The following is a 15113-nucleotide window of genomic DNA, read 5'->3' on the forward strand; positions in this document are numbered from 1 at the left end:
TGCGGTCCCCTCTGACTTCCATTGCCTGAATGGCCAGGAGCCTTTCCTGCTGGTTCCACACTGACTCTGAGATGCCTTTTCTCACCTGCCTTGCCTGGGGTCTGTCCTCTTCCTTAATCCCAGGTCACAGCCACCTCCTCTTGATGGAAAGTTGAGAGCTCCTTCCTCGGTCTCACTTCCAAGAATACTGGCATTCCGATGGTATATCAGAGCCTGATATCCGTTCTACGTGGTGGACAAGGTGGTTCCTGCCACCCCCTGACTCATATTTCACCAGCCTTGGCAACAGCAGTGGAGGGGAGGTTTTACCAGTAGCTCTGGCCAAATAAGTCACAGGAGGATGCTGATGGGCCCGACTTGGGCTGTGTGCTTATCCCTGAATCAACCATGGAGCCAGAACACGTCAGTCATTCCCACTTATTCCTCTGCTCTCCTCTTTGACTTGTGGTTGAAGTTGGCAAGGGGTGAGGCAGCTGTAGCTAAAGAACATGGAATGGGTCCACTTCACGAATAGGTGTTTGTTTTTGTTTTTTGGCAGAAGAAAGGGAAAGATTGGACTAGTTGAGCTTGTCTTTGGGCCAGTCCATAGTTCACTCGTCATCTTGTGAGGGGAGGGAAGTCACCTTTGGGTCAGGTGGCCATCCTGGCCCAGCAGGTTTTGATCAGGAGAGTGGGCGGAGTCACCTGGCAATAGGCAGTGCAGGGAGGATGAAATTCCTCTTTGTTATGTTATCGATTGCTGTACAACAAGCTATTCCAGGATTTAGTGGCTTAAAACAACAATCATTTTATTTATCTGCTGCACATGTTGCTGCAGTCTGGGCAGGGGTTGGGGCTGGGAGAGCTTGTCTTGGTTTCATGGGGTGTCAGCTGGGACAGCTTGTTGGGGCCAGAGGATCCACTTCCAAGATGGTGCAGTCTCCTGCTGGCAGTTGGCTGGGGGCCTTAATTGTTCTCCAAATGACTCTCACAGCATGGGTGCCTCGAGGTAGTCTGACTTCTTACATGGGTCTGACTTCCCCCGGAACTACCAGACCTTCTTAAGGGTTAAACCCCAAACCGGACAGCATCATTTATGCCACATTTTGTTAGTTAAAGCAGATCACAGAGATAACCTCGAGTCAAGGGTCAGGTGGCTACAGGAAGCATAAATACCAGAAGCTGTGGCTCATTAGGGGTCACCAGACTCGCAGTCTTCCATCCTCTCATCCTCTCCCCATCAGCCTTGTGGTCTCTGGAATCCCTGTGACCATCCTCCACTCAGGGTTGGCCTCCTTTTTTACAAAGCAATTATTCGGTACCTTCTTTTTATTTTGCCCCTTGACTTGAGTCCGAGAGTGCTTGTGGCTTTTGAGACTCAAGGTCAAAGTCAGTAGGACAGTTGGACCTTTCATGCTGCCTAGAGTGGTCTGCAGTGAGCATCAAGTTGGTCTATTGCTTTGGTAGCATAATTCTGTGCTTCTTTTCTCAAAGCTGAGTTGCATTTAAAATATGTTTGTCTCAGGAACGGTGTGAGGGGAAACCCCAAACCTTTTATACCCTAGTGGCTTGTGGGATGGCAGCAAATGCCTGTGTAGTCTCTTGGTCTTGGCCTTCTGTCCACTTCCAGAAGGAGTGGGCTCTGGGCCTGGATGGGGTCCAGATGCAGAGATGGCCTCGCGGTTCCCTTCTGGGGAAGAAAGGAGTGGGATGTGCTTGGGCGACAGGCATGTGGCTGCATCCTGGCGGGAGCGGGGGTGGGGTGGTATGAACTCCAGCTTCTGATTGACTCGTTAATTTCCTTTCAGTGGACATCACGGAAATAAAGGAGATCCGTCCAGGGAAGAATTCCAAGGATTTTGAGCGTGCAAAAGCAGTTCGCCAGAAAGAAGACTGCTGCTTTACCATCTTGTATGGCACTCAGTTCGTCCTCAGCACACTTAGTTTGGCAGGTGCGTGCTCCTGTGCTTTTCTCTCTCCCCGTGACTCAGTTTCCTTCTGATGTTCTCTAGTAGCAGGATGCTCACACCCATCTGCCCACTCAGGCCCTTTTGGGACATCATGGTTTTGGATCCCAGTCCTACCCCTTTCCAGTTATGTGTCTTTAGGTAAGTGATTTAACCTCTCTGAGCTTCAGTTTGCTCAGCTGTGGAATGGGGAGAACAATCGTGCTTGTCTCTTGGGGGAGGTGTTGTGAGGCATATGTTAAGTGTCTGGCTCACACCTAGTGCTGAATAAATGGTGGTTAGATGATGGTCTCGTCACTGAAGACTGGGCTCTGTTGGACAAAAAGCTTAAGCTGTCCTCCCCCAGCACATGTTGTTCAGCAGACTTGACACTGATCTGAAGAAACTGTCCTGAGGTCTTACATCACACATGCATGCACACCCACAGCACACACATGTGCACAAACACAAGCAGTATGCTTGCACACACACGCACAAACACATGCATCTGGAGGTGACATCTCTAGCCAGCCCTGGGAATCCACCAAAAAGCAGAAGAGCCCTCTGGAGATGAGAAGGAGAGCCTTGAAAAAGCTCAGGCACTTTCCTGAGGGGTGGAAGCTTGTAGTAACTTTCTGGTCTAGTTCTAGAATATATTGACTGAGGAGTGCACGTATGGTCATGACTGATGAGAGACAAAACACGTACTATTAAAGCAGACCAAAGTGCAGGAAACAAAGCCAAGCAGTACAAGGATGTTTTGTTTAGGACCAAGTACATTTTATTAATTTCTCATTCAGTCTTTCCTCAAGCATCTTTTGAGCATATTCCTTGTGCTGGCTTGTGCTAGACACGAGTGGGCTGTGGGGATGAATGGGGCCCCAGTGCTGCCTTTAAGGAGCTCACTGCCTACTTGGCGAGACAGACATGTAAACAGGTGCTTACTGTACACTGAGATAAGAGCTGGAGTGCAAACATGATCCAGTGTGCTGTAGGAGTACAGAGTGCCTCCCTTCAGAGAAGTTGACTTTTAGGATTTTGAGGATCAGTAGGAGTTGGGAGGAAAGAGGAAAGGCAGCCCAGGGAGTGAGCCTGGCACATGCTAGGGTTTGGAGGAGGGAAGTGAAGAGCGAATGTCTGACTCATGGTGTGGCGGGGGCAATAGAGATGGGGCAGGGGAGCAAGCCCCCACGACCGTGAACCTTCACAGTCCTGTCCCTTCAGCCCCATGTACGTGCAGCTGAATCCTGACTGCTGTTCTTTGGTAAAAAAATACCACAAGAGCTTGAGGCTTGCAGCCCAGGATGCCAGTGTCTGCCCCACTCTGGAATCCTTCTTCTAGAGCCCTAAATTCAAGGTCAGACAGTGATAGTTGAGACCTTGACTCACATCCCAGCTTCTCACTTACTGATCCTGGGACAAACTCTTAGTTCTTCTAAGCCTCAGTTTTCTCCTCCTCCGGGTGGGAATAAGGAAAGTGGCAAGCTCGTATGCTACTGTATGGACTAACAAGGCACCTGGAACTTACAAGGTTATTATTATTATCAATTTTTTGGGGATGGGATCTTGCTCTGTTGCCCAGGCTATGCAGTGATGTGATCGGTGCAGTGATGTGATCATGGTTTGCTGTAGCCTCCAGCTCCTCAGATCAAGCAATCCTCTTGTCTCAATCTCCCGAGTAGCTGGGATTACAGGGGTGTGTCACCACACCAAACTAATTTTTTAAAAGACATTTTTGTAGAGATAGGGTCTTGCTATGTTGCCCAGGCTGGTCTGGAACTCCTAGCTTCAAGACTTCCTCTTGCCTCGACCTCCTGAGTAGCTAGGATTATAGGTATAATCCCCCTCTCGACTGGTCAGGGATATGTTTAATAGTTTGATGAGGTGCTTGCACTGTAATCTCCATTTTTATGGATGAGGAAAGGAGGCAGAGAGTAGGTTGAAGTAACCTGCCGAATGTCACACAGCGCCCTGACATGGTGCCGTAGGACTTGAGCCATGATCGTCCTCTGCCAGGTGCCAAGCTCTTAACCACCCTTTGTTGCTGCTTCCCTCATGGGCATCAGCATGACCTGCTGTACACCCCTCTCTCTCACCTTGGTTGGAAACAGGGGACATGCCCACAGCTGCTCAGGACTGGGGTACAAATTATTGCAAGCCCTGCATCTTATATTCATGAGTGTAGGGTGAAAAGCAAAAACTCTTTAACAAAACAAAACAAAACAAAAAGCTAAAGTCCAAAGCCCATGGTTCTCATCCATGAGAGGCCACATAATGCCCTCCCAAGATGCCCACATCTGAATCCCTGCACTTCCAAGAATGTGATCTGATGTGGACAAGGAGATTTTGCAGGTGTGATTAAGCTTCTCCCCATCTTCCCATCTTGAGATGGGGAGAATATCCTGGATTATCTGCATGGGATCAGTGTAGTCACAGGTCTCTACAAGAGGGAAGCAGGAGGGTCAGAGTCAGAGAAGGAGATGGAACAAAGGTCCAAGAGAGGAGAAGCCATGAGCTAAGGAGTGTGGGCAGCCTCTAGAAGCTGGAAAAGGCAAGGAAACAGATTCTATACCCCAAAGCTCCCAGAAGGAATGCAGTCAGCCAACTACTTTTAGACTTCTGACCTCAATAACTATAAGTGAATAGATCTGTGTTGCTTTAAGCCACTTAACTTGTGGTCATTTATCATAGCAGCAGAAGGAACTGATCACTCAGTCTTGGATACATATTGGCACCATGTGGGAGTTTCTACCTATTGTCTTCCTCACGCCTCCCTTCTGGTTTAATTGCTTTGGGGGTGGGACCTAGGCATTGGACCTTTGAAATTCTCACCCAAGTGATTCTCCTGAGTAGCCAAGATTGAGAATCCCTGTTCTGGAATCAGCGCCTGGGCCTGAGTTCCTCACCTTTTTCGTTCCTGGAGTCAGTGTGCCATCAGGTTAAGAGAATGAACTCTTGTTTAAAATTCTGTATCTTCTGCTATCTTTGTTGGCTTCAGCTACTAAAACAAAATGCCATAGATTGGGTGGCTTAAACAACAGACATTTATTTTCTCACAGTTCTGGGGACTGGGAAGTCCAAGGTCAAGATGCAGGCATGATTCAGTTATGGTGAGGGCTTTCTTTCTGACTTGTAGACAGCCACATTCTCACTGTGTGTTCACATGACCCTTCCTCAGTGTGTGCTTGGATAGAGAGGGAGTGCTAGTCTCTCTTCCTCCCTTCCTCCTTTCCTAGAGGAACACTAATCCCTTCATGGAGGCCTCCCTCATTACCTCATCTCAACCTAACCACCTCCCTGCACTTCAGGGATTAGGGCCTCGACATATGAATTCTGAGGAGATACAAACATTCAGTCCATAATGGTCCCTGTGAACTGTGTGGTCTTGGGCACATCACTGAACCCGTCTTTGATGTTGTCTCTCCATGTGTTAAATGGAAATATAATGGTACTTCCCTTGCGGGCTCATTGCTCAGGATTAGAAAAACATAGGAAAAGCGTTCAGAGCAGTATTTGGCATATATATACTAAGTGCTTAAACCATGTTAGCTGCTGTTCGGTAGTAATGGTAGTGACAGTTACCTCCACTCCCTCCACTCTTAGCCGATTCCATTTGGCACAGGAAATAACCCCTTTTCACCCCTGTGGTAGAAAGCTCATCAGGAGTATGTGGCCTCATCTCAGACAGAAAACAGCTCTCAGAACCATGAAGGTGTGAAGGAGAGGCTTTCTTTGCCTCCTGCGACTAGAAACCAGCACAGGCTTCACCGGAGCATCTTTACCATCTGTGTGGGACTGTAGTCTCTCAGCAGAGTCTTCCCAGAAATTAACACAGCATTTCTGTTCCTTTCCCCCACTCCAGCTGACTCTAAAGAGGATGCAGTCAAGTGGCTCTCTGGCTTGAAAATCTTACACCAAGAAGCGATGAATGCATCCACACCCACCATTATTGAGAGGTACTTGGTTTTTGACTGTTTACTCTACACTTGCTCTGTTATTTTTTTTCTTCTGCCTTCAGGGGCTAAAGGAGAGAAAAATGGGGTGTTACATCTTTGAGGCTCAGTGAGTGTCTTGTATACAGTGGGTGCCCAATAGTGTTGTGGACTCTCCATTGTTTCAAATAAGAGTCTTTCTCTGTGCTGGTCAGTCTTTGCCCATCGGAGAGAGCAGTACACTGGACTTGAGATAGAAGCATCCATTGGTGTTGTATGTCAGGGGAAAACAGGAGGGCTTTCTTCTTCAAGGATTTAATTAGGGATTAAGTGGGCCAGTCAAAGAGCAGTTGGGCACAAGTTCTGGAATTTTCCACCTATCCCTCCCTCATGGCTTGATGAAGGCCTTTTCAGGTCTGTCTCTTTGATGTTGTGGGTATCTGGATGGGCTTGTAATGTGAGTTATTTTCATTCCAGTAAACTAAAGCCCTCCACTTTGCACCATTTTTCTTACCAACTTTTTAGAAATCAATGACTGTCGTCAGAAGGAATTATCAATTCACAGAGATCTACTGTTTTATAGTTGAAATCTTGGTTCAGATAGGGCTCTTCAATCACAAGGAGAAAATTGTTTCCAAAGCTGCCCTTTCTAGAAAGTTGTAAAACCCCTCTTTTTTTGTTCAGTTTCTTTTGTGCCCAATCCTACTGCAGTCTCCACCTGCTGGGTGATCCTTCTGCCTCAGTCTTCCAAGTAGATGGAACTACAGGTGCGTGCCACCATGCCCAGCTAATGTTTTGATTTATTGTAGAGATAGGTCTCACCAAGTTGCCCAGGCTGGTCTCAACCCCCTGGGCTCAGGCAATCCTCTTGCCTCTGCCTCTCTAAGTGCTAGTGAGCCACTGTGTCTGGCTGGACTTGGGCTCTTTTCTAACCTTTTCTACCTCTCTTTCTCTTTTGTCTCTTTCCAGTTGGCTGAGAAAGCAGATTTATTCTGTGGATCAAACCAGAAGAAACAGGTAAGATTCATTCATCTCTTTGCAGTTTCCTTCTGATCATGTTGGGCTCTGATTTTCATTCTTTCTTTGAACCTTCCAAGCGGGTTAGAGCATGATTTACAGTGGGCAATGCCCTCACAGGGTCAGGTTTGATCACAAATGCCATGTTTGGTGCTGGAACTGGTGGTGACAAAATCCTCTGCCTCTGGGTGGAACCTCCATTCCAGTGAAAGATTCAAGTCTAGTCACAGAAATACATCTCTGCCACAGGGCATTTGGATGTCATCACCAATATTTGAGCATGTTCTATGGCCTGAGAATACAGTAGTGAACATGATCCCTATGGTGCCAGCCTGTACTTTGTGACAGGAGAGAAACCAACCATAGAGAAATAAACCAGGTGGTTCTAAGGGCTGGGCAGAGATGAGTTGGGTGATGTGATGACACACATTCAGTTTACTTGACGTTTTTTTACTTAATAGTACCTTGGGGAAGGCTCCCTTTCAGGATATGTTAAGTCTCTGCCATCCACTTTTCCTTTTTTAAGAGACAGGATTTTACTAGTCATTCAGGCTAGAGTGCAGTGGTGCAATCATAGTTCACTGTAACTTCGACCTCCTGGGCTCAAGTGATGCTCCTGTCTCAGCCTCCCAAGTAGCTAAGACTACAGTGCTCCACCATGCTTGGCTAGCTTTTTTTGGGTTTTGTTTTTTATCAGATTTTTCTTGCCTTCCCTCCCTCTCTCCTCCCTCCATCTCTCCCTTCCCTCCCTCCCTCCCTCCCTGAGAGGGTTTTGATCTGTTGCTCAGGCTGGAGTGCAGTGATGTAGCCATAGCTTACTGTAGCCTCGAACTCCTAGACTCACGTGATCCTCCACCTTAGCCTCTCAAGTAGCTGAACTACAGGCAGGTGCCACCGTATCTGGTTAATTTTTGAATTTTTTTTGTAAAGATGGGGCCTCACTTTGTTGCCCAAGCTGGTATTGAACTTCTGTCCTCAAGCAATCCTCCCGCCTTGGACTCCCCAAGTGCTGGGATTGTGGGCATGAGCCAGTGCACTCAGCTATGATCAGACTTTTAAAAAAAATAAGCATGTGGTTTTGATCTTTCCTTAGATAAATGCATTGTGCTTTCAGAAATCATTTCCTTGTTGATGGACTTAAAGTTTCTTCCAGTCCTTTATTATTATTGTAAATAATTCTGCCATGGAAACTTTTGAATCTTTTTGTAAACTTGTGTGAGATTTGGCCGTAAGTAGAATAAATTCCCAGAAGTGGAATACCCGAAGCCAACCATTTGCAGGTCTAATAGTTTGTTAGCTAGAAGTGGTAGCAATGTATATTTCTCCCAGTGGTGCAAGAAAGTGCCCATTTCCCATGAATCCTTGCATCAGCAGACTTTGACCTAGAGTCATCTGATGGATGAAAGGCAACAGTGTGTTTTTACTTAAATATGCATTTCTTTATGGGTGAGGTTGAACATCCTTTTACTTATTCTTTTTTGAGGGGGTTATCATCCAGTGTTTTTTTTTTTTTTGGTTATTGTTGTTTTGTTTTTTGAGTTGGAATATCACTCTGTCACTTCTGATCCCTCCCTCACCACAGCCTTGACCTCATGGGCTCAGGTAATCTTTCTGTCTCAGCCTCTTGAGTAGCTAAGACTATAGGCACATGCCACCATGCCTAGCTAATTTTTTTTTTTTTTTGTAGAGATGAGTTCTTATTATGTTGCTCAGGCTGCTCTTGAACTTCTGGGCTCAAGCAATCTTCCTGCCTCAGCTTCCCAAAGTGTTGGGATTACAGGTGTGAGCTACCACACCTGGTCCCAGTTTTTATTAATAATGTAATGATAAAGACTACTGTGTATCAAGCATCTACTCACTTAGCATGCTAGGTACTGTGCTAAGCTCTTTGTAGTCATTTTCTCATGTTAGCCTCACATGAGACCTTGTTGTTTTGGTAATTTTTTTCCTTCCATCCATTCTTGGTTTAGATATGTCAGTATCACAGGCGAGGCAATCACTAAAGTCTCCCAGCTGTCACATTTTTTCCTGAAAGTTTCCACCTTGAGGGTGACCTTGTGTTTGGCCAATGTCCTTCATCCCTTGTTGGCTTCAGGGCTTGGGCTACTTCCCTGGTCTTCTAATGGGTGAAATTGGCACCATTAGCCAGGAAGTGGTTAAAATCTAGTTGTGTTAGGTCAGCCGGTAGCTTACTCCCTGTTTTTTTGCCCACCTGCCTTTCTCTCCTTTCTCTTCCTCTCATCCGACATTCATGCCTGTCTGGTCCCACACACTGGGCCACCCTCTGGTGTTACTGAGGTGGATCAAATAAGGTCCTTATATTGGAGGACTTTGGACACACTGGTCTCTTTCAGCCTCGGAGGTGATGCCTTCTCTGAGTGTTTTCTTTCCCTGTGGCTTATGGTGATTCATAGTTGAGATTGGCACAGGGACGAGAGAGAGAGCCATCCCGGGCGCCTCTGTCTGCATGATGCCAGGACAGGGGTGTTGATCTGGTTCTGAAATCTCCTTCCCCATTGAGGAAGTCAAGAATCAGAAACCTCCCTCTTGCTCAGGAGGGATTCTGGCAAGCCCCTCACATTGATCCATCCTTCCCTTGCTGGTGCAGAACCTTCCACAGAGAGGAAGCCCTGTCTCTGGACTGAATTCCTTGTTGCGTGCTCACTGACTTCTCTGCCACCCCCCGCCCAGTGGGCAGAGCCCAGCTGCTCTGTCAACATGTGGAAAATCCCACCTTTCCCGTGGTTCTGGGAGGCCCAGGGGAGTCTTTCAAAAGGAACTTTGACCGAGGTGCCAGTGAAAGAGTGACTAACTTCTGTTCTGCCAACTCTCCTCCCTTTCCTGTCGCCCACAACTAATCGCGTTTCCTGAAGGAAAACAAAGGAGCAACAGAAGCAAAGGAAAGGCTGCAGAGGAGAGGAGGCAGGCTCCAGGCTGTCCCAGCCTGGGCAACGCTTGGACTATAGGTGTTTTGCTTGGCCCAAGCACCCTGTTTCACTTAACTTTTCTAGAGACAAAATGGTAGTGGCTATCATTGACTGAGAACTTGCTTTGCACCTGCCACCGTCTTAAGCATTTCTGGAACGGTCTCACTGATGGGTGAGCTGGGTGCTCTTGGGCCCACTTTCTACATGAAGACATTGAGGCCCAGAGAAGTTAAATAACTTGACTACGGCAACTCAGCTTGTCTGGGATGGCACCAGAGTTTGTAGACTATCACTATTTGATGCTGCTTTTTCTTTTCTTTTCTTTTTTTTCTGTTGTGCTTTTGAGTGCTGGGGAAATGCAGGAATCTTCTCTTCCCTACCCTCTGGGCACAGCTCAGAGATTCTGATCCTGTTATCTTGGGCATGATCTTGAGCATTGGACATTTAAAAAAAAAATTTTTTTTTGAGTCAGGGTCTGTCTCTGTCACCCAGGCTGGGGTCAATCCCGTGTACTTTGTAGAGGGTAGACGATAGTGAGGGGTCAGGTAACATGATGGCCTGGATGACCCCAGAGCAGCCTGGCACAGAATAGGTGCTCACTTAGGGTCTGTTCCTTACCACTTCCCCATCTCTGGCTTTCAGTGACTTTACCTTGCTCTGAGCCCCTGTGGCATTAAACATTTATTTATGATTTATTTTGGGGGGGCAAAGGGTACCCTTTGACACCTCTCATGCTTCCTCAACATGCCAGACTAGAGTCGAGCTCAGCAGAGTCTTCTTTCCCCACTGATCCTACCAAGTCCATCGCTATGGCTGTGGTTTCACTGGATAGTCACTAGGGACAGTGGGAATCTCGCTCGTCCATTCATGCGTGTCACTCATGAGGTTTCACTATTGCCCTGAGCTTCACTGAATTTCACTTTGACATTCAAAGCATCGGGCAGAAATCACATCGTGTCCACACCCACCACGGGCCTTCCAGATCCCTGTAGCATTTTGTGTAGAGGTTATGTGGTCACCTGACACCATGTTCCGCCCATGCAGAATCTTCTACATGGCCCGTGCCCACCGCCATCCCTACAGGGGGGAGACCAGCCCCCACTTATCAGGGCACCACCCTACACCGTGACTCTCCTACATGGCCTGTGTCCATGGCCATCCCTGAAGGGTAGAGACCAGCCTGGCTCATTGGGATGCAGTCTCCCCCTTGAACCCAGAGTGTCATGTTTCTAGTTCATGCTCACTAATGACCATTGGCCAGGTTTTCTCATAGAGGGCTGCCCGTGGTGGGAGCTGATAGGAGCAGTTACACTCTCCACTATGGGAGATGCTTGAGGTGACAGAGCTGGGGTCTCTGTTTTTTGCAGCATCAGCCTCCGAGAGTTGAAGGCCATCTTGCCCTTGGTCAACTTCAAAGCGAGCAGCGCCAAGTTCCTCAAAGATAAGTTTGTGGTAAGTTTCATAGCTCATCCTTGGAATTTTGTGAACTCAGAGCTACCCAGTGCCTCTCACCTGAAGCCATGGTGTGCCTTTGAGCTCTGTGGAATGGTGCCCAGGAAAGTCCTTTGTCTCTTAGTCCTTTTCCTCTGAATTGGTTAGGTCGACCAGTTGGCCGAGTGCATCTTAGAGGAATCCTGTACATATCTTAGGGCCATATCCATGATCCTGGCAGAGGATATAATCAGCGAAGACCATGTTTACTGAGCTGTTTGACTTGAAAGTCTAAATTCAGGTCTGTTTCCACCAGTCCAGCTTTCCCCATTTCCCTGACCATCCTACAGCCTTTGTTCTTCCTAGTAACATGAAAGCATGTGTGTTTTGGGGAAAGTGCCATGAAAGATTCCTTAGGTAGGTTACCAGGGGCACCATCACATTTTGTATGCAAGCCCTGGCAATGTGGTTGACAGAGTTGGTCCTCTTTTCCTCCTCCTTCAGTCATCCATCCTTTGAACCATCCATCTTTTAATTTCTGTTCTTGTGTAATCCAGCCATGGTGGGGCTGGGACACAGTGGAGTGGATGAGGATTTTCCAAATGGGGCAAGGATGGAGACCACGCATGGGCACCCTTTTTTTGCACACAGAGGTACTGACTCTTCTTAGGAAATGAGCAATTCTCCATTCCAACAGCCCCAGTCAGAGGACTGAAATGTCCATCAGTGCCAGTCCCATCACAGCATTCCTCAGCTGACAAGGCTCCTTCATTTTTGTACTAATGGAAGAGCTAACCCATCCTGTCACTTATCTGGCATCCTTTGCCCTGCCCCCAACATTTCCCCACTAAACCACAAATGGAAAAATGGAAGGGTGGGGTTTAAGAAGAGGAGCAAGATGGGAGAAATGTTGACCATTGATTGATCACCACACAATTGAAATTTTGTTCTTGATCAAGTATTTACTGAGCCAGGCTTTTTTTTTTTTTTGAGTGGGGAGTCTCACTCTGTTGCCCAGGTCAGAGTGCAGTGGCATGATCATGGTGATCGTGGCCCATGGGAGCCTCGGCCTCTTGGGCTCAGGTGATACTTCCACCTCAGCATCCTGGGTAGCTGGTACTATAGGTGTGTACCCTATGTCTGGCTAAGTTTTTAAAAAAACTTTTTGTGCAGGTGAAGTTTTACTATGTTTCCCAGGCTGGTCTCGGTATCCTGGACTCAAGCAATCTGCCCACCTCAGCCTCCCAAAGTGCTAGGAATTACAAGCATGAGCTCCCACACCCAGAAACCCAGACATTTTGTTGATATTATCTTGCTTGTTTTCAGGGAAGCCCTAGCAGGGTAGTGTTGGTTCTCCCACTTTACAGATAAAGAAACTGTGAGTGTGAAAGGGTCAAGGAAATTGTCCAAACCCTAAAGCAATCATTGAAGCTGAGCTCTGTCTGACTCCAAGGCCTTGATTGGGTTTTATTTATATGTGCATGCCACACATATGGGATTTAGAAGTCCAAAGAGAGTATCTTAGGAGGTGTGAGACATATGGCTCTTAGAAACAGGCCAAGACACTTCCCTTTTCTGACCCCAGTGAGGGTGGTCATACTTGGTAGGGGTCCCTGTGAGTATATTCTTCCAGACAGGTGAATTAGGAAGAATAGACTCTAAACCCAAACCATGTGAATGAGAGAGTTTGAGTTTAGCCAGAATTGTAGAGTCATTTTATTTCTATAAACAGCATGAAGGCATTCTTACTGTTGCTGTAGAAATAATTTGGTCACCTTTTAAAAACTATATATATTTACAGGAAATAGGTGCACACAAAGATGAGCTCAGCTTTGAACAGTTCCATCTCTTCTACAAAAAACTGATGTTTGAACAACAAAAATCGGTAAGATGATTCTTGAGCAAATATGACCAAATGATGTTTCTGTTTTCCACGTATTTCAAAGTCTGGTATGTTCCTAAGAAACCCACAAGAAGTGTTTAATCTCCCTTTTAGTCAAGAAAATAGAAGTTGCAATGACTATAACACACCATCTTCTTCTATTATGTTGGCAAAAATCCTTGGTTGTGATAGAGCTCTGGAGAAAATGTAGGGAAATGGTGTTTGCACACCTTCCTGATGGAAATGTGAATGGCCATAAGTTTGACTGGAATTTGATCTGAGTCTGTTAAAGTAAAAAAGTGCAACTAGCTCTACTGTATTAACTCACTCTGAAAGGAAATTTAGCAAATTGTTCATAACAGCCATCTCCAGATTGGGGAATTACTTATGTGTTTCTTCTTCTTATACTTTTATTCATATTTTTATGAAGATATACTTTTTGATTAAAATATGACTATTTTAAAATTAAGGCGTGCATACATTTTGACCTGACAGTAGCATTTTGAGAACTCTGTTTTATGGTAATACAGGCACTGGGACATAAGAATATATTACCAGGTTATGTATTGCAGCATCCCTTCTGTTGACAAAATACCTGGGCACCATCTGGATGCCTCTCAGTGGAGGAGAAGCTGGGTAGATGATGATCTGTCCATGCTATGCAACATTATGCAGCTGACAGAGAACTGTGCACCAGGTCTATTTCTGTCCATCTAGGAGGATGTTTGTAATGTCTACTTGTGGCAGACACATGCAAGAAGCTAGGTGTGATATTTTGCTTTAGAAAAATGGAATGCAATATTTCTCCTATGTATGTTTGCATATGTTTTTATGAGCAAGGAGAAAGTGTGGAAGAACACACACCTCACATTTCATGTTGATTTTGTGTGTGCTGGAGGGGGTTGGGAAGGTAGACAGGAGGGAGAATTCACTTTTTCTTTGCATACCTCAATTTTCTCTGACTTGTTCAAAGTAGCATATTACCTTTGCAATAAAAGAATTCCATAAAACATAAAGTTTAAAAAGTGGGGTTATTCTACCTTGGTATCCACCTAACCAAAGAGGTGAAAACCTTTACAATTAGAACTACAAAACACTGCTCAAGAAATCAAGGATGACACAAGCAAGTGAAAGAATATCCCATGCTCATGAATTGAAAGAATCACTATTGTCAAGATGTCTACCCTGCCCAAGTTAATCTACAGATTCAACACATTCTCTATCAAACTACCAACATCATTTTTCACAGACCTAGAAAAAAAACAAGACAGAAATTCATATGGAAGCAAAAAAGAGCCTGAATAACTAAAGCACTCCTCAGCAAAAAGACTAAGGCTGGAGGCATCACATTCCCAGACATCAAACTTTACTACAAGGTTGCAGTAACCAAGACAACATGGCATTGGTACCAAAATAGACACACAGACCAATGAACAGGGTGGAGAATCCAGAAATAAAACCATAGACCTTCAACCAACTCATCTTTGACAAAGCCAATAAAAACAAATATTATGGAAATATGGAAAAGATACCATATTTAGCAAATGGCGCTGGGAAAACCAGCTAACCACATGCAGAAGAATGAAACTGGGTCCCATATACAAAAATTAACTAAAACTGGATCAAGGACTTATATGTGAAACCCCAAGTCATAGGAATCTTAGACGAAAACTTAGGGAATGTCCTCCTGGACATCAGAGTAGGCAAGGAATTCATGGCCAAATATCGTCAAAAGCAAATGCAGCAGAAGCTAAGATTGACAGGTGGGAACTTATTAAGGCAAAAAGTTTGCACAGCATAAGAAACCACCAAAAGAGTAAACAGACAACCCACAGAATGGGAAAAACTATTTGCAAGCTATGCATCTGACAAAGGCGTAACATCCAGGATCTATTTAAAAGGAACTCAAATGAATTGACAGGAAAAAAAATAGTCCTGTAAGCCGGGCTCGGTGGCTCAGCCTGCAATCCCGCGCCTCTGGGAGGCTGAGGTGAGTGGA

General features: G+C 45.8%; 1 protein-coding gene across 1 annotated transcript in view; it reads left to right on the forward strand.

Annotated features, from left to right (window-relative positions):
- PLCG2 (phospholipase C gamma 2) overlaps positions 1-15113 on the forward strand; it is a 177732-nt gene that overhangs the window by 66619 nt on the left and 96000 nt on the right. Inside the window, exons 2-6 of the mRNA XM_008064981.2 lie at positions 1788-1931; positions 5788-5881; positions 6827-6874; positions 11169-11253; positions 13034-13117. Of these exons, the coding sequence (XP_008063172.1) occupies positions 1788-1931; positions 5788-5881; positions 6827-6874; positions 11169-11253; positions 13034-13117 (455 nt within the window). The remainder of the gene's footprint in view (positions 1-1787; positions 1932-5787; positions 5882-6826; positions 6875-11168; positions 11254-13033; positions 13118-15113) is intronic.

The sequence above is a fragment of the Carlito syrichta genome, unplaced genomic scaffold (genome assembly GCF_000164805.1).
Source record: "Carlito syrichta isolate Samal-C Ts95f unplaced genomic scaffold, Tarsius_syrichta-2.0.1 Scaffold308119, whole genome shotgun sequence".
Taxonomy (NCBI): Eukaryota; Metazoa; Chordata; class Mammalia; order Primates; family Tarsiidae; genus Carlito; species Carlito syrichta.